Source organism: Cimex lectularius, unplaced genomic scaffold, assembly GCF_000648675.2.
Source record: "Cimex lectularius strain Harlan isolate CLEC.00 unplaced genomic scaffold, Clec_2.1 scaffold12, whole genome shotgun sequence".
Classification (NCBI taxonomy): domain Eukaryota; kingdom Metazoa; phylum Arthropoda; class Insecta; order Hemiptera; family Cimicidae; genus Cimex; species Cimex lectularius.
In genome coordinates, this window is record NW_019392875.1 from 2,702,388 (window position 1) to 2,725,539 (window position 23,152).

Sequence of the window (23,152 nt, forward strand, 5' to 3'; positions counted from 1 at the left end):
AATTGGACAACCTGACTCCGACTCCTTGTCATCGTTTGTATTACGCTTAATTGTAATATTTACAGAGTAACACAAGCTACGATCATACTCATACTCAGAGATGGAACAGTTTACAAGTCACCAGGGGATCCTTTGGACCAGAAGATTGCTTAAATGATGACATTGCTGAAATTAAATTTGATTTTCCAGTGTTTGTGAAAGTGAGATTAATATTCTATTTACCTGTCTTACAAAGGCTTTCTTTATATTATTTTTTAATGTAAATTTTTTAATTATTAATTGTCCTAAATCAGGAAAATGTAAAGTATGCCATCAGGCTAAGGAATCATGGTGGGAGAACAAGTAATGGCGATGGAGGGCTTAGCACTGTAAAAGGCCCTGATGGGGTAGTGTTTACTTTTTCAACTTGTTCACTCAGTTTTAATGGCACAACGCAGACGAGAGGACAAATACCTACTATTCTTTACTACAGGTACATTTTTTACGGCTAGTGGTAAAAATGTTTTTAAAAAAATTATTTCCTTACAGCAATCCACAAGATTCAGAGACCCATGCTCAGAATAAAGGTGCAATTGAGTCTCAAGCTCGAAGAATCACTTTAAATGTGACCTCAGCGATCGTTACAAGATGTTCTGAAGTTTTGGCCATGGGTAGAGATGTTGACAATATCAAATCGTATGACACTCTCAGTACATCTCATCTTGTCAGAATTTTACTTCCATTAGTTGTCGCCAACATTAGCCCACTTGCAACTTCAGATCCACGTGTAAGCCAATTTTATTAAAGCATTTTAATATCCAAAAATTAATAGACTCGCTTGTGAAATTTATATTACATTTTTTTTTTATTGTAAAGAGTGCAGTTCAAGTTCTTGGTCTATTGCAAGAACTTTTACCACATGTATCTGCGTTGAACCTTCTCCATTATGAGTCCTTCAGGTCCTGTTCAGATGAGACAGCACATGACCAAGCAGGGGTTACAACGTCCAATCATAGGGCTTGGGTAGAAAGTGATCATCCTTACAAACCAGCAACAGTCTCAAATTACAAGTAAATGATAAAAAAATTACATTGTGTTGTTTCTCTTGAAACTGGCTCTGGGTCTTCCTCCCAAAACCAGTGCCAGTTCAAGACCGGCTTACAGACATCCACCACCAATATTAATTTTTGTTAGGGTTGTTTTTCCGGATTCGGTTCAGTGGATGGCATTGGAATTCACTGTAGATTGTGGCACTGCTCAGGCAGAAGATTCACTACAACTTTATATCCCAGCCAATAGAAGATTGTGCATTTCTGGTGAAGACATAAATTCTGATTTGACACCTTACTGGCCAGTACTTCATCGTTTTAATAATAACCCAGCTCTGTGGCCTCAATCTGCTGTCATTCTTCCAGGTGATGGTAAAATTGAGATATGCTTTGCAACTGTTTACTTATCGTTCAGATTTCTGTTTGTAGGAAATGAAGTTGTATTTTCTTTGGAAACAGCTTCAGACTATGTTAAAGATGAAAAAGCCAACTTTTATGGTTTTAAGTGTTTAGTCACAGGTTATGACTGGCACACAGATATATACGATGGTTTAAAACTCCTCGAAACAGAACTCGCATTTCTAGGTGGAATGTGTTCTGCTTCGCTTATGAAAAAAGACCTTATTTTACCACCATCATCAGGTATTTACCATTGAATCATCCCTTTTTTTCATATTATGAATTATTATGAGTAAGATAGATCTTATTTTTTAAAGCTGATGAATTAGATGAAGACATGGAAGTCGTTGAAGAATTGGCCCAGCAGGTGTACTCGAAGCATTCATCATTGCTTGGAAAAGGATTTGCCCTGGCGAATCCGCTCTCAATAAATCAAGCTTTAGATGGGGTTCTTCCATACAGGTAATAAATTTTTCTATTACCTATAATTTTGTTTAAGGATGTGTTAATTGAAAGTGTATTAATTTATAAGTATTTATTTTTCAGGTAAGCTCATTTGTGCAGAATAGTGTTGTAAGTTTTTATTTTTTTAAATTTTTTAGTCCTTATGTTTAATTTCTTTACGTGCAACTACAATTAATTATGAGTCTGCACTGATTTATCCAAAAATAATTTGGAACAAATTTGTGGTATGAACACCCAACCAAAACCAGACCGCTGGTATAATCAATATAATCATAATTTCAATGCATTGATATTATTACACATTACTATCTCGTCCTGAACTATGTTTGGAGGATCTTAATGAAACTTTTTTTACACACAAGATAAGAAAACAGTATGTAAGATTTTATTGAATGATATAAGATATGTACATAAAAAGTAACCAAAGCCAGAGGTAAAAATAGTGCAGTAAAATAGGCCAAAAAACATTTTGTTAGAGTAAAACATTCAGATTCATTTTAAGCAATATTTAAAACCAACAAATACAGTTTCATTGCAATAAAAAATAGACATTTTCTCACTGGATCTGTCAGGAACAGTTTTTTTCTTGCTGGTGGTCCACTTAACAATTCATAACTCCACTGGATATGATTCAATGTCTACGGAATTACAACCATTGGAAAGCTACTTTATCTTCTCTAGTCCATACTCTCTACCAACATCCTTTGATTTTTATGGCATTGTAAGTGAGACAAATAAGGTTGAAAGCAACAAAAACTCCCCAAATGTTTTATGTTTTATTTTTCTTGTTCTGATTAATTTACAGAGACCAGATTTCTGCCATTATGCCTAGTTTTTTGTAGGGTTCTAAAACTGTAAATGTTTCCTGCGTAGTCATTTCAAAGTTATTACAATTTTTTACAGGATTTTAGAAGGCTAACAATTTTAGAATTTTTTTTTCCAAAAAATTGTATTCAGGGATTCTTTGGGTGCAGAACACGAAAATCAGCTTTGTTTTTTGCTTTAAGGAAAAAAAATGCAAGTACAGAAAAGAATCAATCTGCAGGTGGGCGTGGGCCAAAATTAACTATTTTGTGACCTAGAAATATAGTAGGGTTAATTTTTTTTAAACAAAGTTTATATTAGTTTCTGCACATAAAAAACAAATGTGAATACAAAGTTTGGGGAAAATTAAAAAGTATTATTAAAAATCATTAAAAAAAATTTCTGCCAGCAAAAAGCTACAGTTATAGCCGGCGCTACTCTGGATTTTCCCTTTATCTGTGTTTTTTCTACAAACCTATGGTCTTAGCTTAGTAAGCCCCTCATAGGCATTTTACCTTCTGCTGAAATGTGGGGTATATCGAACATGTAGCTTCTTTCTTTATAGCCATCTCCTCGCACTCGTGTGATGATCCATAATCAGTCAATATTATAGCAACATACATACACACACAAACATACATATAGACACAGAGTTTAAAACAACCTTTTCTATAACTAATGTAACTAGTGTACTTTATGCCAATATCATCTACATCTGTTCCACTTACAAGATTATTTAAGTCGTCGATGTACATTGATTTATGTACAGGCACTTCTATTTTAATGCTATGTTATTTAAAGCTATCTCAAAGAGCATCACGGAAAGTACTGATCCCTGGGCAATTTCATTTGCTTGCAGATATTCTTTCAATAATATTGTGCCCCTAATCCCCCATTCATGGCATTTCTTGACAATCCCGTATTTCCACTCGTGTCAGGCCAGCTCGAGGTCGAAGAACACTGCTATGCAGTGTTTTTGTTTAGGAACACATCTTGCACTGCGTTCTCTAGAAGATTACCTGGTCGATGGCTGAGTGGCCTTGTCGGAATCCAGCTTGATTAGAGCTGAAGCTATGGATTTCAGGAACTAAACCAACTGCCAACTTGTCATTACTTCCATCATTTGCCCAAGACACGTGATGAGAGAGATTGGTTGATAGCTCCCGGGGGGCTCTAGGATCTTTTGCTACTTTAGGGACCGGTGACGATAGCATGTTTCCAGCTATCGGTTACAGTCCTGCTTTACAGATTTCACTGTAAAGTGTTAGCAGATCGGCCCTTGTGCTGCTGGATCCCATCATGTCCCGGATTTTTATCTTTTGATTTATTCAATGCAATCTCTAATTCTGGCATTGTCAGATCTTCACTGATCCTGTCTGTATCATTGCTTTCTAGATTCAAAGATTCAGTTTGTCTTATCTGTTTGAAAAGCTTCAGTGTAGGACTGATCACTCAAGATTTATGCATTTGCACAACGAATCTGCAACTTCCTTGGCATCACTGATGGTTATGCCATTTATTTTTAATATAGGAACAGGGATGGTTCTTCTGTTTGTTATCTATTGAAAAGCCTCAGCCTTCGTCATTACACTAGGGCACATTCTAAGCTATTCTGGGCCCCCCGTTACTGTTATAGATTCTGCAACAACAGCCTTAATAGCTTGTGTCACAATATTGACATCAATACCACATCACCAGTTATTGCCGGCAGGATAACTGATGCCGAGTAAGTGGACCAGTCAGCTGTAGGATTCCCAGACCAACTAAACCTTCAATGTTGCTTTTTACTTTTTTTAAAATACTTTTTTAAGCATTTCTTGTGCCCAGAGTTTTATGGCATAGACTCACCTTCGAACATAGATAGGGGGCCTTTTGCTAGGACAAAATTTGGGCCTTGACTCCTGCCCACACTCTATGTTTCATTTTTGTATTCATTATGCCTAATGTAATGGACTGTGAAAAACAACTGGAATTTTCTGTTAATTTCATTTTGTCAGACCTTTTTGAAGCCATCTCATTTATTTCATTTTATTTTGAATCAGAATTGGTTGTTTTGAGCAGTTTAGAGTGTCCTGTGTTTCATTTTATCATTGTATTAGAATGAATTTTTTTTCAAATCTAATAATTTTATTATCACTTGAACTATTGTTTTATCATTTTTTAATTAAAACAGTTTCTCGCCAATCTTAAATAAACTACATCCACTCAAGATAAAAAGGTCTCGTCTGAAAATGTATCTTATAAAAGCAATAACAAGAATCACAGTTGATATTTAATAGTGAATAATGAGATAACAATTTAAAAATATTGTACACATTCAATCTGCAATTTCTTTAAATTCTTTATGAAACAACTAGAACATTTAACAATTATATTTTCTTTCAAAATGGCATTAAAGAAAACATCTTTAGCCTAGAACATTATCTAAATTGATAAATTATTTGTTAATAATTTTTTTTTATTGGGCTGATTCATTTAAGGTCCAGGATAATTCTATCCTTCCCATGCACTGTTTTGTATTTCAAATGAGTTTCAACATTTTACCATTTTTGATTATTGGTCTGTTGCTCTGGAGGTATAAAAACGAGTGAGAATAAGCCAGTTAAGATACATTTATCACCTTACAGACTTCACAATGTCTTTCAATATATTTGTAGAAAGGATTCTTTTCTTTAATTTGGTGTTTACTCTCTTTCTTTCCAGGTTTTGCAGTTGAAAATCGGACATAGTCTTATTATGTTTTTATCTTAAGCACTTGAAAGACATTAGTGTACAAACTCATGGGTTCTGAATATTTAATTGTAGTTCTTTTTTAGTCCACCTTCTTGCCTTTTTGGTCGAATCGTTCCTTCCTGAACAGAGGTAGTGTTAGGTAGTTTTTAATCTATAATTAGATTTTGTTTAAATTGGAACGTCAGATATTCTCTTATTACTGTGGTTTTGTATTGCCATTTAGAATTTGATCTACCCAGAGATTCATCCCTTTAGGCTAAATATATTTTTTCATCAATGCCCTTGTTTTTATGGCAAAGTGATATATATTCTCCTTACTAACTGTTGAACATTCACTACATGCATACGTTATTGAGCCTTAATAACAACTTCTATTCGAATTAAACAATGAATTAATAAAATTTGTTCTCATTTGGAAATGTTAAATAGACGTTATTTCCGATGTGGATGGGAACCCTAGAAGAGTTAATAAAATTTATTCAATTAATTCTGTTCACTCAATTATAAAATTAATTAATCTTTACGTAAGGTATAATAAATTTTTTTTTTATATTAGAATCAAAATTATTTTTAGTTTTTATTTTATTTTTAGATATATTTTATTTTTAGGTTTATTTACATTAGAAAGAAGTAAAATGGGTTGTTTAAAATTTCTACACTTAAAATTGTCTTTTATAGAAGTATAAAGTATGCAGAAAAACAATAGACATCATGGTGACTCTTCAAATACATAGGTCCATAAGTCTGCTGGATTTATTTGGCAAAGAGACTGTATGTTAAAACTCCCCCTAAATTCCTTTAAACTACTAAGTTTTAAGAACTAAGGCATTCAGAAATATTTGTCGATTGGTAGTTAAGTGATCAAAAAATTAGCAGTAGAAGAAGCATCATTGGACTTTGGCCACCCCACCACTAATGAAAAGTTAGATTTCTGTTACTCACTCCATCATAACCAGTTTAAAAATTAACATATTAGATAATAAGTTCACATAACTTTAATTTGCATAATTAATATCTTCATGTAATATTACGGCATATAATTTATTTGAGATTCTTCTGTGTGGTCTGGGTGTGATGAATGTGTGATTTGATCATTAACGATCATTTTTATTTGCCTATGCACTGGAGGCTCCAATACAGCAAGAATAGGTAGAACAAAATTAAATATTATTTATTGCAAGTAAAGTAATTCTTGTCTAGTAGTGCTTAAAGTCACCGATGAGGGGTCATGCCACTTTATGTAACATTTGTAGCATTTCTCATGCTATGTCCATTTAGAAAAACCATGTGCTCTACTTGGATACGAACTAATAGCTAGTGTGGTTAATACTAGTTGGACACCCTAACCGCTCGGTCACCGCAGTCCCCTTACCATATTTTATTGTTTATCAAGTATTATTTAATTTTATATACATAATTAATGTTTAATTTCCATTAATGATTTATTCTACTGGATAGTTTTTTTCTCTGCTATTTTAAATATTGCTATGCTTCATTGGAGATTAAGGTGATTCCAAAACTAACAGGACTAGTTGAATAATATTTCAAAAGAAACCTATATAGTGTTGTTTCAATATTCAATTGGGTTTATTTACCCTGGGCTGGCTTTGTTGCTGTACTCAGGTAAATAAGGCAGCCGGTTAGGTTCTTTGTTTTACCTTGTTGTTTAGGCAGAAGTGTTGACTGTGTTAATATCACTTTACTGCCATAACACAAAATTGTTTAGTAAGCAAACAACAATTTCGTATCATTAGTCCACGAATGCATCGCCTGTATAAGCCCATAGCCAATTTCCAATTATTGAATTAATTGTCTCTTTTGGTTGACATCGTAAAACAATAGTTCATCAAAGTTGTTGTCTTTTTATAGTATCCAAATGTACAAGTAAAGGTTTTGTATTGCAAAACATTTCATAAAACTAAAATGGAATATTAATGAAATTAAAACTAAATATTTTGATTGTTTAACGACTATACACTAATTTTGTTCCACCTTTGAATTACCTCTTTTTACTTACCTTTATTTATGAACAAGGGGTAGTTAACTAGACTTACTCAATATAGTTTATTTAAATCAAATTAATAAAGTTTAAATTTAAACATTTTATTACTCTTCTGTACCTATTTACATGAAAATCTACATCACTTAGAAAAAAAAAGTTTATCATTAAAGGAAAAAAAAAAGGATTTTATCATAATAATGTAGGCCATTAATATTTTGTTCTACAAGTACTTTGGTATCCAATTCCCTTTGGAAATTTTCGACAATCCATAGACAGTTTAAAATTAAAGTCACTCTGGAATGAAACATGATGGTCCCTTATGTGCTCACTTAAATCTCTTAATCCACCTTGTGTATTACAAAACAAAATATTCTCTCACAACAGAGATTTTGTGTTGGTATCGTATTTATTTATTGGTTCTAGCTGCAATACATTTATAACACGAAATGTGAAAACCACCTTCGGCGTGAATAAATACACCAATTTTCATAAAGAATACAAACAACTTATTTCAAACTAATGAGAATATGAAATAATTTCTATGTATGTGTGATTGTTTATTTGTGTACAATTCTTCTTATGCCCGATTAGTTACGGAATAACATTTTCACATAGATTAAGGGTTTTCCTATTTACAACCCTTTTTATCACATTTAATTTTGTGACTAGTATTCAAGTCTCCTATCATTGCGAAAGGAATTTGTTACGCTTGTCATGCTTTTCACATAATATATACAGTTGAATTCAATTTCAGCATAAATAACAAGCGAAAAAAATACGTTGAAATAATTCAATTACGTTAAAAGAAAATATATCCCTGAGTCCCGAGTTATGTACATTCGCTGTCATTTTAATACGCATTTGAAGACTAGATGGGAGTGGGTTAGATCGGCTGAGAAACGGACTGTGGTGGTACATATTCTTTTATAGGTTCAAGCCTCTCCTCGATGATATGTAGTTCGGTTTCTCTGTAAGTCTTCCCTTCCGGTATGACGATAATGTGGTTGCTGTGCGTTGAATGTACAGAAAGACGATTGTTTATAACGTCGTTCGTCGGGACGTTCATGTATCTTTTGGCGTGTCTTCTAAAAAGCCAGAACCCTATTGAGCATATTAGGATCAACGCCAGCAGGGTTACTATAAGAAGTGATATAACCCAGTAGACTTTCGTGGAGTTTGAGGTGCAGTGTACTCTTTCATAATCCGATGCTACGGAAAAGATATCCTTGCTCGTTGAACACCATATCAGTTTATTCAAATCCGCTGGCACCGGGTTAGCTGTGTACTTGATGAGCCTCGTCGACCAAGTTTTGATGTCGATGCATGAACACTTCTGGTCTAAAGTCAATCTGTCGATTTTTGGCTTGAGACCGGAAGTGTTGAAAATAAGTGCGTAATCTTCAAATTTAAATAACGTGTTATTTTCGAAAATGAGCTCTTGCCTTCCAGAATAAGACTGGACCCTTGGATCAAGGGTGACACCGGCAAATGCACCGTTCGCCACATTTTTGAAAACGTTGTCGTCAATGAAAACCGGCCCTCGCGTAACAATTTTAAAAGCGTCGCCTTCGAGGTGACCTATTATGGTTCCTTCTATTCTGAAAGTCGAGGGCCCTTCGACTCGAAACGCACTGCTTTTCACGTAGTCGAAATAGACGTGTGAAAGCTTTAAATTTTTCTTGACTGTTAGGCTGATGGAATAACTTGGAAGCGAGTCGAACTCCCCTCCTCTGATTATAAAAGAGTCTAATATGAATTTCTTGAAAGCTTGCGGTTCCACTGTTCCGATGTCGCTGTTGATGAACTCTAACTTCTCCATGCCGGCTATGTTCGAAAAAGCCAGGGCGCGTATGTGAACAATCCGCGTGTTCTCGAAAGAAACGGAGTTTAAATGGCCTCTGAACGCGTCCGACGGGATAGTCGGAATGGTGGAATTGTATACGTGAATGTCTATCCCCGGGTACGGGTACGAATCGAGCACTTTCGTAGTGTTCCAGGAAAACGCCTGCTCGTGGAGTTCTATGTGGTCGATGTTCTGGAACGTGACAGTCCTGAGAGCTTGGAGCAATTCGATCGCTTTAGAACTCACTATCACCTTCGCACAGGACGAAACAGCGATAGAGCTCAACGAAGGAGGAAGGTGGTCGTGACCGCCGGACCTCAGTGCCAAGTTCTGAAACAAACCACACAGATTATGAGATTTTTAGTCCGCGGGATGATGAACCTGTAATTTGGTCGTATTCGGTCATTTTGGTCTGTCTATCGATTGGTCTGTCACTCTCAATACAGAATAATCCTCCAAGGATAGGCAACCCACAATGATTGGTTACGACCAATTGAGAAATGTTTTGCTAGTGTAAAGTTAGGTTAAACACCTCAGGCTGAATATTCAGTAGGCGTAACTTAGACCAACAGAGAGAATAGGCAGACCAGATGTGTTCAACCTGCATACTAAAGAACAATTATATATAACATTAACTACACAAAAGAGGCCCAAGAAAATTCATCCTATAGTATAGAGGTTTTCAAAATTCAGATATAATAATAGCTAGGCTTAATTATCTCAGATCGATATCCAACAACAATAAACGCTGGATATTTTTGTCCATCTTAACCGTAAGTCTAGCCCAGGTTTTCAATTTTTTGTAGCATTTGTTGATATGTGTAGTAAACGTCAAATAGACAAGTAAATTTTTCCCAAAGCGTGATTACCGAGTGGATAGCACGTAGATCATCAATTCGGTTTAATAATAGATAAGGTGGGTATTTTTGGACAAAATCTATTTTCAAGTTGATCATTTCTCTGTTATTCTATTGCAAAATCAATGAGCACTTTGTTTCTCGTCATTGATAATGGGTGGAGTTTTTTTTTATTTAAACGTATTGACGACAAACAAAATAACTTGAAGATCTATTATTACATTAGCAAAAGAACTTTTTCAAGTTTTAATATTAAGTAAGTTCGTTTGTGTTAAGTCGGCCAATGTATATTTCTGGGGAGAAATTGATCCTACGTGATTAATAATGTCCCTGTAGTCCCAGCAATGAATAAGTCTATTTGATAAAGCACATAAACAAAGACAGTACGATGACGAATTTCTTCACGACAGTTTGACCGAACTTTCAACTATCCATCTTACTATCTAAAAAGATATTGCAAATGTGGCAAACTAAAAGTTAGTTTTCGAAGTTTGGTTAGATTTGATTGTTCTAACAGAAAATCAATAAATTCCATTGAGCTCCTACTTTCGGGTAATAAAATATATGAAATAACAGTCATATTTACCTCAAATGTTTTTTAAATTTCTTACAGACAGGATCAGCTACTATTATCTCTCAGTTGGAGTGCATGTTTCATTTATCTCAGGAAATGATAGTTTGTGACCAATTGGAGTCTAAGCATTAACAACAAAAACCTAGTCTTAACTATTTCCCTTTTAAAAATACTATCATAGGACTCAATTTAACGTGTCAGTGTTTCAAAATAATTTGCTTTTGGGTCCGCCTATTCACGATGTTTTTCTCCACACCTCCTTCCCAAGACGAAACGAACTAATCGAAAGTTGTTGAAATCCACAGCAATTTTTAAACGTTTATGGCATGATGATATCCTTCTCAAAGTAAAACGTGTCCTTGTGACTCATCTTTCTCTTCTGCCTAATGGACGACTCTTTCGAGTATGTCAAAGATCGTAGTAGTCCGAATTTTCCCTGGGATGCCGCAGGCCAGTTTGAATGGCAGGACTTACTTTATTGCTCTATGATACTTTTCTCCCTAAAAATATAGTGTACCCTACCTTCGGTTCTCGACTCACATCTGTCTGGAAACGACACACACGGACAAAATTGGCAGTAATTAAACAGTTACTTCGTACTTTTTTCTCCATTTGGAGTTGTAGGGATTTCTCGTTTTAGCACTTAATCTTTCCTTTATTGTGCTAATCTCCATTTATAGATTTCCTGGCCATTTCTTTTATGAAGTCCAGAATTTTATCAGGGATGTTGTATTTTAGTGATTGGGTTTCGAAGGACCTTGTGCTGTTGGCAGCCACATCAGCTGTTGAGAATGCGATGGGAAGAATGAGGGCTATTGAGGGTACACTTGCTGTAGCTCCCGCTTGCGGCTGGTTCAATTAGTAAGTGATGGACGAGACCTCGTCGAATTTGCTCTAAGGAGCGTGAGCCCCTGATACAGGGATGCTGCAAGCTCATTGGTTGTAGCCTGGAAGGCTGAACCATTGCTTAGTAGTAACTTTACTAATCACATACACAGTATCAAAACCTACCTGGCTTACGATCGGGGTTTCCGATACCAGTACCATAGCCTTTTCATAGCTTTGCAGAGCCGTTGCCATTTATGCCGTGTTAAACATAATTGATATTGGCCATCTGAGTAGTCTTTTTTTGCTTGCCTCATATCTGGTTTACGCTCCTACTATTGTTGTGTTCTCTAGTTTCCTAACATTCTAGTTCTTTTTTTAATTTGACTATAGTTTAGGACGCTTCAGACTCCTATACAAATTATCAAGAAAGTCATAATAAACTAACACTCGATAATAATGTACATAAATAAAAAGTTGTAGTTTGGAAATTTTCTATTGAATTTGCTTTTGGAAACTGAAATTATTTTCCCCATCGGACTATAACGGGAAATTTCGCAATTTTTAGAAAAGCCCGATCTTCCTATTACCTTCAGTCATTTAATTATGTCAAAATTAGTATTGATAAATTGGATACTTGTATTCCGATTGTCATCTTGTTTACGATTCTCTCCAACAATAGATATACATTTAATATTTCACACACCTTTATATTAACAGCTCTCCTTTCTGAATTATTCATCGGTAGTGTGATAGTAAAATGATAGCTTTTTGCGGGATTAACGGCTTTCTACGGTTAAAACGACAATCGAGAATAAGAGATTTATACTGTGAACAGATATAAATTAAATGATGAAGTGTATTCGTCCCGTGAACTGTGAATTGCAGTCGATTAGATAAGACACAATGATTCAACATGTTGACAATATGAAGAAATGTTTACATTGGTCTTTTACAATACATATTTTTTATACAGCGTAAAACACACTCAACTCTTGATATCAAAAAGTGTGAATTAAAACTTGTAGTGACTGTAAATTTGTCCATATGTGTAATTTGTGATTGAGTCGTATGTATAACGAATTCTTTCCTTTCTAACCAAATATTAATGTACTGTAAACAAGTGCCTTCTTTATGATATATAAATAAATTTTCGACTTCTATAAGAACATAACGATAGCAATCTCGTAAAACGTACTTCGTTCCTTCCCATTTAGAAACTCGTAAGACAAAAGAGATAGGAGGCAATCTAGTACATTCTTTTAATAGCTCAATGGCCAGATTGATCTACCATTCGCTCTGGGAGGTATTTACGAAAAGCTTTTCTGCGGTTTTCAGCGAACTGTTCAAACGGAAGCATCAAATCTCTCTCGAAATCGTTTCGACCCCGTACTTGCCGGGAAAAGCTCAAAGAATCATCGCACATGAGCAAATAAATGGGATTACATAGTCTAGTACTGTATCGTATGGCACGACAAATTTACATGATCTTTACTTTTCATACATTATATTTTTGGACACGTTTTATAAAAATAGAATCGGCGATTTCTTTCTGAATAGTTTATCCTGTTATTACTGACATCATATTGGCACTACATAAAAGCGTGTTGCAGATATTTACAGCGCTTAATATCTCTTGACAAAAAGACATCTCATTGATCAAAAAGGGATGTGAGACCTCCTTACCCACGAAAAACAAGACAAAAGTTGCCCAAAGCAAACTGTTTTCTATGCAATACAACTTTTATATGTTTATACTAGTCCTAGGCCAGGAAGCGTTTAAAAAGCCCACAATGTTAATGATAAAGGAATGGGCAATTTTTTTACAGCCATTTGTATAATTCCTAAATGCGTTGTTATCAATTTATTGAATTGCGTTACTTTCGGTTGCATGTCTTTCTAGACATCATCTTGGAAGATCGGAATAGACAGTTAATATATTTTGAGGCTGAAAACATACATATTTTTGAGTGTCTATTTTTGTTTCATTGGGGAATGCGCATGGGTTAGTTTAGGTTTGGTTAATTTAGATAGCGTTAGGAACAGGTTAAGTTAGGATAGGTGAGTTAGGCTAGGCTTGGTAGGGTTAGGGACGATTCAGGTTAGGTTAGCGACATGTTAGGATTTCAGAATGGTTTAGAAGGGTTAATTCTTTCAATTTTCCAAACACATTTAAATTTAAACTATTCAGGATTTGTAATGGACCTTAGATCGAACTTAATTTTATATAAAGGTCTGTATTTTCTTTATAAATATCATCCTCGGAATAAATGGAAAGGAGATCACAACAAGAGTTGGGAAAGTAGGTCTCCTGCGTTGCGTGGAAAAGCCACCTTTGTACTGTTTATAATCGACTTTTGGTTTAGGTTTTTATAATCGATGAAGGTTGTAGTTCTCATAGGTGACAACCCAATGGTTGTAGTGTACAGCTAGAAATCTATTTTCGAGTTGAGACCTCTTAAGCGTTGCCATTTCCGAGCAAGTTTTTGTGCCTTCTCTAGTTTAGACGTCACCATTTCACTGCACAACACCAGAGTGGACTGCATCGGGGAATACATCAATCGTCAGTTACTGCAACTTCTCAGAGTATCGCCCTCTGTTACTGACACCGCCTATGAAGTATCTTCCTTAAACCCTGACTTCGTCTAGACACACTTACAATTGCTAAGTACTACTAGACAACAAATCTATTTTCTCTCGACAGCAAAATACTCCAAATACACAACTCAATACTAAAACCAATATGGGCATACAACATAAGGGTTCAACCAAACGTTCCAAACTCCTAAGAATCAAACGAATACTTAGATCCATTGTCAGCGCTGTTTCCAGTTACACCATTCACAAAGACTATTTCCTGTAATAAAAAACATCGCAAGATCCAGTAATGAAAAATACCTCATAAACCTTAAAAATCCCACATGTACAAAATTTTTCTGGTCTTTTCCTCGACATATAAACAACAGTGGATAGTGATTAATAGTTACTGTTTTGCATAGTGCTTATGTTTTTCCTCTTTCTTCTATTTATGAAATGCATTAGTTTGACTTTATTTTGTTACTTTTTTCTACACCATGCCTCTTCAACGTATGACTTTCTTGTTTTGCTAAAAACAGTGAATTACTGCTTGAAACAGTAAATATATAAAAAATAACGAAAAGGAAGGGTCGTTATAATAAATTGCGAATCTGAGGGAAATGCTACCGAAGGCCACGTCCTTCTCTCAATTTATTTGATATTTTTCTACTACGCAGCACATCTGTCCTTTTTCGCATAAGCTTTTCAACTGTATCGGCGTACTTTATTTTTTTAAGCGGACTTTCGTTCACATGGGCCCACAGAAGGTTGTTTTATTTCAACCTTTGGTGAAATTAGAAGGTACGATGGTAGTACGCCAACGTAATAACGAACAATTAAACGCTAATTGGCTGTTGATAAAACTTCATCTTGTATTTTTCTTGATTTTCTTCCCCCTTGAACTTAATTATTTTATATTTAAGCAAAAGGCTCATACTTTTTTGAAATGCTGAAGGTCAAGTAGTCATATTTTTGTCGTTTATTGTCTTTCTTTATAGATTTACCATTTGAGATGTATCCATTGCTTGCCAAATACAAATATGCCTATATTTTTTGTATTTATTTGTTCTTATTAAATTACAAAGCCAGATGTCAGTTTGCCAAAATGAAAAAATACATTTTCTCTCTGTTTTTAATTTTTAAATTTTTTTAAGCTCAAAAGGTATATAGATTATTAAAAGTAGATAATATTTTCCATCCGTCAACTCTCTCTCCTTTCACGTGAGGGGGAAAGTTGATTTTTTTGCAGTTTTTCTACCGAAGCGCAAGGGTCGGGCTTTGTGGAATGTTATTGGGTAGCCAGACCTCCAACATTGTCCAAAGCGAAACCAATCGTGATAGCCCTTATCTCTCGTTCATTCTTCATTCCCGTGCCAATAAAAAGACCAGGCGTCGGGTAAAAAGACAAAAGTCGACAATCCTTCTATTGTCGATAGTACATAAACGTTTTTTCTGACAATAGCCACAGACTAGAAGGTCGTATAACGTAGGCATCGTCGCTTCTTTTTTTTCTGTGTAATTTTTCTTGTATAGGGTCTTGAAAAAATCGGTTCAAGGTAAGAGTCTAAAGACAATTTAAGGATATAATTATTTTTTTAAAAGAAAAAATCTGTATATTATCAATTGATTGCTTTAATAATCAAACATCGAGCGGCAATAAGCGACTGTAAACATCGTTTGAGTAATTATCCGGTATGCAATGATAATCCTACATCCAGATCGTAAATTAATATTAATGTTCATAATATATATGTACATTTGAATCAGTCAGGGTTATAATTTACCAATTAGCCATGTCGTTGCTGACAGGGTAAGTAATATGTTTTCCCGTTTCGCGACAGTTTAGAGTCGTCATCGCCCAAACCGCGTTATCGCACGCCATTCACTGTATTGCGTACGCATATGACGGATAAGGGAAGAAGGAGCGACATTTTTTCGAATTTTGGACCTACGCCGATTTGTTGAATTATGGCCAATACGATGATTGACGGACGTAGAGTCGATCAACATTACGTAGATAACTCTTTTAAAAAATTGATAAAATGAATCGGGAGATAAAACGTTGGCATGATCGTATATATCGAATTTACAAACTTTTATGCAACTTGAGCGTTGCGTAAGACGACAAAACCGCAAAAACAAGTATATATTTATTTTCTAAAATTATATTATTACCATCGATATTTTTATTGAATGGCGATTTTTAACATATTCTTAAAAACTAGTGGAACTTGATAGATTTCACAGCTAATTGAAAAAACTCAACTCTTCTATCCTTGGTTGGAACTGAATCGTTTTATTTCACCGTTATAACTAGTCTCTTTTCATTTAAAAAAATCGATTCGTTGCAGTTTAATTCTTAAAAAAAACTCGTTTCATTTTACTGACAATTTTCCGTGCTTCGGGAAAAATGAAAAGATAAAAGTGCAAATATTTCTCGGTTTCAGTTTACAAAATGCTTTATGGCTGAAATTAATTTATTCCCCTTTATTTATATTCTTGCCTGTTTTCAACATTACAAAACGTCTCCTTTCGATTGTATCGGTTTATGTTATTATTTCTTGTCATCTATGGTTTTTACAGTCATGCCAAAATTTTAAGATATGTTAAAAATAAAACAAGTAATTTATTCAAAAGTGGATGTTTAGCATCAAAATTCAGAGAAACTTTGATTTCTAAAATGATTCGAAATTTAAGAAATTCTGAAATTGCAAGAGGACCCAAGATATTCTTAAGCTCACGTTGTATATTGATTAGATCTTTTCCCATGCAATGAAGGTCATGAGGTTTTTGTTCAAGTGTGGCAGATTCTATTTATTGTTAATTATTTTGAATACATATCAATTTTTATGACGTTCATTTTTTTACCAGTTCGGTCTTATTTCAAAATCATAACTGTCATGTTAACCTCCAAGGGGCCAAATTTGTCACCCTTGTTACAAGTCTCTCTAAGCCCTCCCTTTCTCAAAACGGGCTTTAATCGGAAAAGTTTCTCCGGAGATGTATTGGAAACCGACAAGGCGGTCAAACACGGTTGCAAATTTTTTCTCCGACTCAGGGAAACTGGAAAGAGTTTGTAAACGATTGCGGAGATTTATATCCCAACCATTAGTATTGAATGGTGTAAAGGGCAAAGATTCGGCCGAGACATTATCCTTATCGGCTTCTTGTCGAGACCGTAAATCGATGATTTATTGGTAATGTACGGACGATTTGTCCGATGCAAATAAAATTTTCGATTGACTTGTATTGCAACTTGACGAGAAGGATTGAGACGAAATGACCAGTACATTTGGAAACATCGTGAATCTGATTAAAAAACATTTATTTTCCTGAATCAGAAAAGACAATAAGTATCTTTTTTGTTTATACGTTATCCAAATTATCATCTCCCTAATTGGCTTTGTTTATTGTTAAGCCAGGAACTATAACGTTACAAAATTGAACCATCTATTCTGTTTATACTCGGAAATAAATCGAGGAAAGAACAATATATAAAGGAATGTACATTGTATGAAAATTCTGGTATATTCTCTGAAGCTGGTTTACAGTAGATGTTATCTGGAAGACAAAGTACCGTCAGGAAAGCTGATAATGAGCTAGTCGAAAATAATCCATCTTCGGAAAATACTACGTATATTCTCTTAGCAGAGTAAGGTTCTCAACCTCCTACACTCTCCGGTACCATAATCCTGAGAAACTATAATTTAAAATATTTTTGTTTGGTTTACGAAAGATAAAATGATGAACTTGTTCGTCAAAACTCAGGAATTTTAGGCGGACAAGGCTCTAAGGGTGCTTGTGGAACCTAACCTTTTGATTTGTTAATTAAATTTTCAATGAAAATAATCGAGCCGACAATATATGGTACTCAGATGATACCAGAACTGAGAATATGGTCTGTGTTCAATACAATGATGAACAGTTCAAAAGGCTGATTAACAACAAAAAAGAGCCATTTAACTAGAAGTGATGCTGCTCTAGAGTCTACTACCTCATCAGTAGTAAAGTCCAGGACCGTTTGGGATATAAGGCATTGGGACAGCAAAATTACCCTTGTCATGATACCAGTGCATTTAGAGCAGAATGGCAACGAGGAGGTCGATAAATGACCGAAGAAAAGTTCGACTAGTACATCTATCGGCCCAGAACACTTTTGCGGTATACCAAATTGCCGAACACATCCGTCAGAAATGGGTCTTGAAGTAGTCGGTTCAATGGGATTGCTTGCACGACAGACAGTTGCGAAAAAAATTATTCATCAAGGATCATCGCAAAGACCAACGGTAGAACTACCAAACCAAGACATGTTAGGACTAGAATGATACCAGGACATTGCATACTCCTAAGGTATATGCTAGACTAAGTGGAGATATTGCCAGGAAGCAGAAGAAGCGATGAAACATGTCTTCTGTTGGTTCGAAGGCTATGCATGCTGAGCTATTCCTGAAGAGGAAAAGCCAAAACTAAATAATACACGTGGGACATCTTAACAGAGGTCTGGGATCTGGAAAAAAGCTTTAATTTTAATAAAGAGCTCTTGACAATGATATACCAATATGGCCTCCGTGCATAAGGATGTAAGGAAGATACTCCTTAATCTAACCTAGTGGACAGTTATCTACAATGTCTTCTCGGTTATTTATGTCTTACGTCTATGATGCGGAGAACAGTGACAGGAAAAAGATGCTGAAATATTGAACACTGGAACCTTTTAATCTATAATGAACTTTATGTGAGAGGTAGTGAAGATGGTCGTGTTAGGCCGTACTCTTATACAGCTTATTCAGGTACTTTGGACTCTTCAGTTTGCTTTTTGGATAATAACGATCGTTAGAAGGATATTAAAAAGGTTATTCGGATATCGTGAGATGCGGTCTGGTGTGACGTATGTTTGACAAAAACATTTTCTTTATCGTGCGAACGTTTCGGTCTTTATCGAGGCCATCTTCAGGACCTGGGATTTATAAACATTGTTTAAATTTTACAAATACATGTAGGATGTGAAAAAAATCCTACATGTATTTATAAAATTTAAACAATGTTTATAAATCCCGGGCCCTGAAGATGATCTTAAGATCGAAACGTTGCACGATAAAAAAATGTTTTTCTCAAACCTACGTCACACCAGACCGCATCTCACGATATCCGAATAATCATGGACTAACGGTCACTAAACACCACACAGGTATTAAAAAAGATTTTCTCAGTAAGTCCTTGGTTAGTTAATCAGTATATAACAATACAACTGATTGGTGATCTGAAATTTACGGACCTTGTGTTCATTCTGATTTTTTGGGTACGTCTAAGCATAACGAAGTGCTCTAGACAATGATACCCCAGTAGCTTTCTACTTTAGCACCTATTTCTCGATTCTTGGCCTTCTTTGAAAAGGATAACAATGATATTTTTAAAAGTCAACCCTAGCCGAACTACCTACTCTCACGGGATAATAGAGCTGATAATTTAGTTCCCAGTGTAAAAATCATGAGTATCTTGAATGGCCATTAGAGAGACAGTAGAGTTCTATCCATTTTATATTTTAAATTTTATCTGATTCCAACCTTTCTTTCAATGATTACGTAGGATTTTATATCAAAAGAAGTTTACGTTCAGAAATAACAGTCAAAGCTTTAAAAAAATATGTAAAAAATTAACCATTATCAATGAGTACATTTATTGAGGAAAAAGTGTTTGAAAAACAGTCCTACTTGGGCTACTTGCTAGTTGCTAATATTCATAAATATTTCTTTTATTTACCTTAGGTAACACGTTGCTCTATGCAATTCTGTTAACGAGCTTCTGTGGGCTTTTTTAACATTTTTACTTTGGTGTACATTTAAAATTGTACAGGTGTTCAGGGTTTTTCGCTATGATGCAGCCCAATATAAAATTCCCTTTGCTCGGATCGCCCTTTCAACTAGAGATAAATCAGATGAAAAGCCGGAGCAAATTAAATTTTAAAGGCTTTTGTTGGAGAGAAAAAGTGCTGTAAGATCACATTGCGCCTAAGTTAAAATTGCGTTACGTTTTATCAGAAACCGGGAAAAAGTTCGTTTCAACATGAGTGCGGTTGGCCTTCGAAAAAATTATTCATATTTAATTGCCTTCGACTATTTGAAAAAAAGTCTCAGTGAATTTTATGGTTTTTGGTATAAATTGCTTCCTGTGCAACAAACCTGAAGTCAAACCTTCAGTCGTCAGCTGTTACGTTTTGTTTATCTGTATGCATTTTTTGATCGCATATCGTTTTTCAATATTCTGCACAAGCATGAATGAGTGTAATTCTTTGCCAATTTTACTTATTTATTCATTTATTATTGACAATATACAAGATAGTTTTGAAAACTGTCAATTTTCTTGTAGAAGAGATAGAAATAGCGTTAAGGCCGTCAGATAAACATTGCTTGTATTATTTTATTTATGGAAGACGATTGATCTCTAACAAGTTACTTTAATTTATAATTGTAGTGTCTTGAACGTTATAACCATCTTGTCCCAGGGTTTTGTACAATTGTTCAGTTTGATTGACACGAAAGTAATAGGAATAGAAGACCAATTGCCGTCTTGGAGATGTCTCGTAAAGTTCAATTTTTATGTCCTTAAGTCTCTCTCCAGTCCAATCGATACGTTACACTCTAGACAATTATCGTTCTATTTTCAGCCCGCAGAAAATAATCCCGATGAGTTTTTTTTATTTCCGTTCACTATTATAAGTAACTTTGATTAAGAAAATTCGTACCTTGCAGTGAAAATTAAGCCTTTTTGACAAGTAATTACAGTATGAAAGAGGAAATTAGTAAAGAAAAACGTCGTTACGTGTTGAATGGAGGCGGTTCGAAAATGGTTTACGACACGCGAAGAACGAGCCGAGATAAAAGAGGCAATTCAAAAATTTCCAAACATCCTGTTCAGAAGGGTTTCGTTTAAAACGATCTTCATTATAACGGGTCTGTTGTTTTTAGTGTTATTATTTTATAACACGTTACCTTTAAAAAAACTTAAAAGCTCAAATATTACAGTCTCAAGGCGTTGTCACGGGTGCATCCGAATTGACCAATGCACGCCAATATTCCTAAATGGAGTCATTTGATGAAATTGACCTTTCCTGGGTTGAAACGTTCAAGGATTACGACCAATCCTAGCAATCATTTCATCCCCCAAATTTATCCATATCAGTTCGAAAGTAATCCACGAACAGAAATCATGTCTTTTAATGAAGGAAATAATCCAGAGCGACGAAGCATTCTATCTTTCTGTTGAGTTAAAAGGATCAAGTCTATACTTTCTGGGGACTTCACTTCCGGACAGAGTCCTTTTTGAGCTCTTCGTTCCTTGACGAGATGGCACGCGAAGTCTCAATGTGATAGGAATTTTTTTTCTAAACTAACGGAACTAGTTCCCCTAGCAAAGACCAGGGTTAAATTTTTAAAAGATTCCCCTAGTAACTCTTTACGAGTACTTAAGTACTCTTAAGTAAGAACTTTTTACGATCTTGTTACCAGACCAATATTGTCTATTGTGCATCTTCCATAATTGCCTAGAGACCTTCGTTACCATAGCTTCGTTAAGGGTTGCCTATGTGCATCCTTCAGGCTTTGAATTTTCTATTTTAGAAGATGCTCATCCTGAGTAGAGCTTTGAACATGTTACGTTGTTTCTTTCACTTTTTTCTGCTGCTCCAAATCTTAAAAACTCCGGAGTCAGCGTTGTCCAGTAAGCAGACCACTTGTCCATTCCAGTCCTCAGTTTAATAGTTGTGCCCGTTAGTTTATGCCATGGGCCTTTAATACAACTTTTCACCATATTGTGTCCTTGAATACAGCCCCAATTTGGTTTGCCGCAAAAGGGTTCAGGGAAGATGGTGTCCTGACTGAACTTTCTTGACCAATTTATCGGCAATCTCTTTGGTTCTCTGCCCTGTATGCCACCAAAACAAAGGTAATTGTGCTGTTTTAAACCAATATCTGACAAAGCATTGATGCACAATACCTGGTAGTCCGAGTAGATGGACTATTATTTTGTCAGTAATCCCCATTCTTTTGATCTCCTGAAGACCTTCTGGAAGATCTAAACTATTTACAAGGTAGCTAACAATGTCCGTCTTTAAGATCCTTCAGATCGTTCGATGATATTGTGGATAGTTCAACCAATTAGCTTGGCGTTTCGTATGCGTATTAAAATACCGTCCTTAACTAGAGTGGTTGTCAGGATTCTCAGTTTTCAGTCAGATTTCTGGAAAAACGTAAAACTTTATTTTACTAGATGATTCTATTTTCTGTAATATTTACTTGTGTTTTATATGTGGGGGAAAATTATCAATCATAAGTAAGAGTCTAAGCGGCCCTCGATTCAAACCCAACGTCCAAACGGACTTCTTTCAGCGAAAATCACAGGAATTGCGGGTTTAACAATAAAAAATAAATAAAAGATACCTCTGGCGGATTTCCTGAATAACAGGCCTTTCACAAGATAGCATTCAGATGTCCTAATAGGTAACTGCACAAATATCAAATTGCACAACATATTTTTCTACTAGGAAATAACTAAAACCAGCGGATTCTACCAGCTTTGACATGCGAGAATAATATAATTAGGATTATTATTACGTAAATTAACAGGGTCTTATGAAGTTTTAATGACCAAATACTGGGAGAGGTCGGTGAAGTATAAAAATAGACTTTTATTTTAATGATCATCATACACTTAAAAATATAGATTTAATGTTTATCGGAAAAATAAAAATGTTCCATCTTAACGCAATTGAATTTTTACTGCTGTGTACATATTAACGCGAAATAGTTTTTTCATTGTCTCAATTTAATTAATGCTTGGAAATATGTACGGAAATTAGGTTAGTTTGGCTAAAAACATATACACTTTCTTTTTCAATAACGGATGTAACATCTTTCTGTTTTCCTTAGTCTTTCAACACAATAATGTTATAACCTGAGGGTAAAAAGAAGTTTTACGAGGTTTAAGTAGGCCGAAAGGTGGCCAAACGACCGACTATTAAAAACGCTTTAAGCATGTACTTTAGGGGCC

The 23,152-nt window shown here is 35.1% G+C and overlaps 2 protein-coding genes across 9 annotated transcripts in view; one reads left to right on the top strand and one right to left on the bottom strand.

The window, feature by feature from the left end:
- Positions 1-23,152, top strand: part of LOC106673766 (E3 ubiquitin-protein ligase MYCBP2) — a 321,911-nt gene that overhangs the window by 16,055 nt on the left and 282,704 nt on the right. For all 8 annotated transcript variants that reach the window (XM_024228928.1, XM_024228933.1, XM_024228934.1 and 5 more), the window contains 7 exons: positions 66-200; positions 294-472; positions 529-766; positions 856-1,049; positions 1,174-1,394; positions 1,458-1,670; positions 1,745-1,889. In XM_024228928.1, coding sequence (XP_024084696.1) covers positions 66-200; positions 294-472; positions 529-766; positions 856-1,049; positions 1,174-1,394; positions 1,458-1,670; positions 1,745-1,889 — 1,325 coding nt within the window. The remainder of the gene's footprint in view (positions 1-65; positions 201-293; positions 473-528; positions 767-855; positions 1,050-1,173; positions 1,395-1,457; positions 1,671-1,744; positions 1,890-23,152) is intronic.
- The window catches only part of LOC106673770, a 40,071-nt gene continuing 24,430 nt past the window's right edge, over positions 7,512-23,152 (bottom strand). Inside the window, exon 2 of the mRNA XM_014406011.2 lies at positions 7,512-9,604. Within this exon, the coding sequence (XP_014261497.1) occupies positions 8,315-9,604 (1,290 nt within the window). The 3' untranslated portion in view covers positions 7,512-8,314. The remainder of the gene's footprint in view (positions 9,605-23,152) is intronic.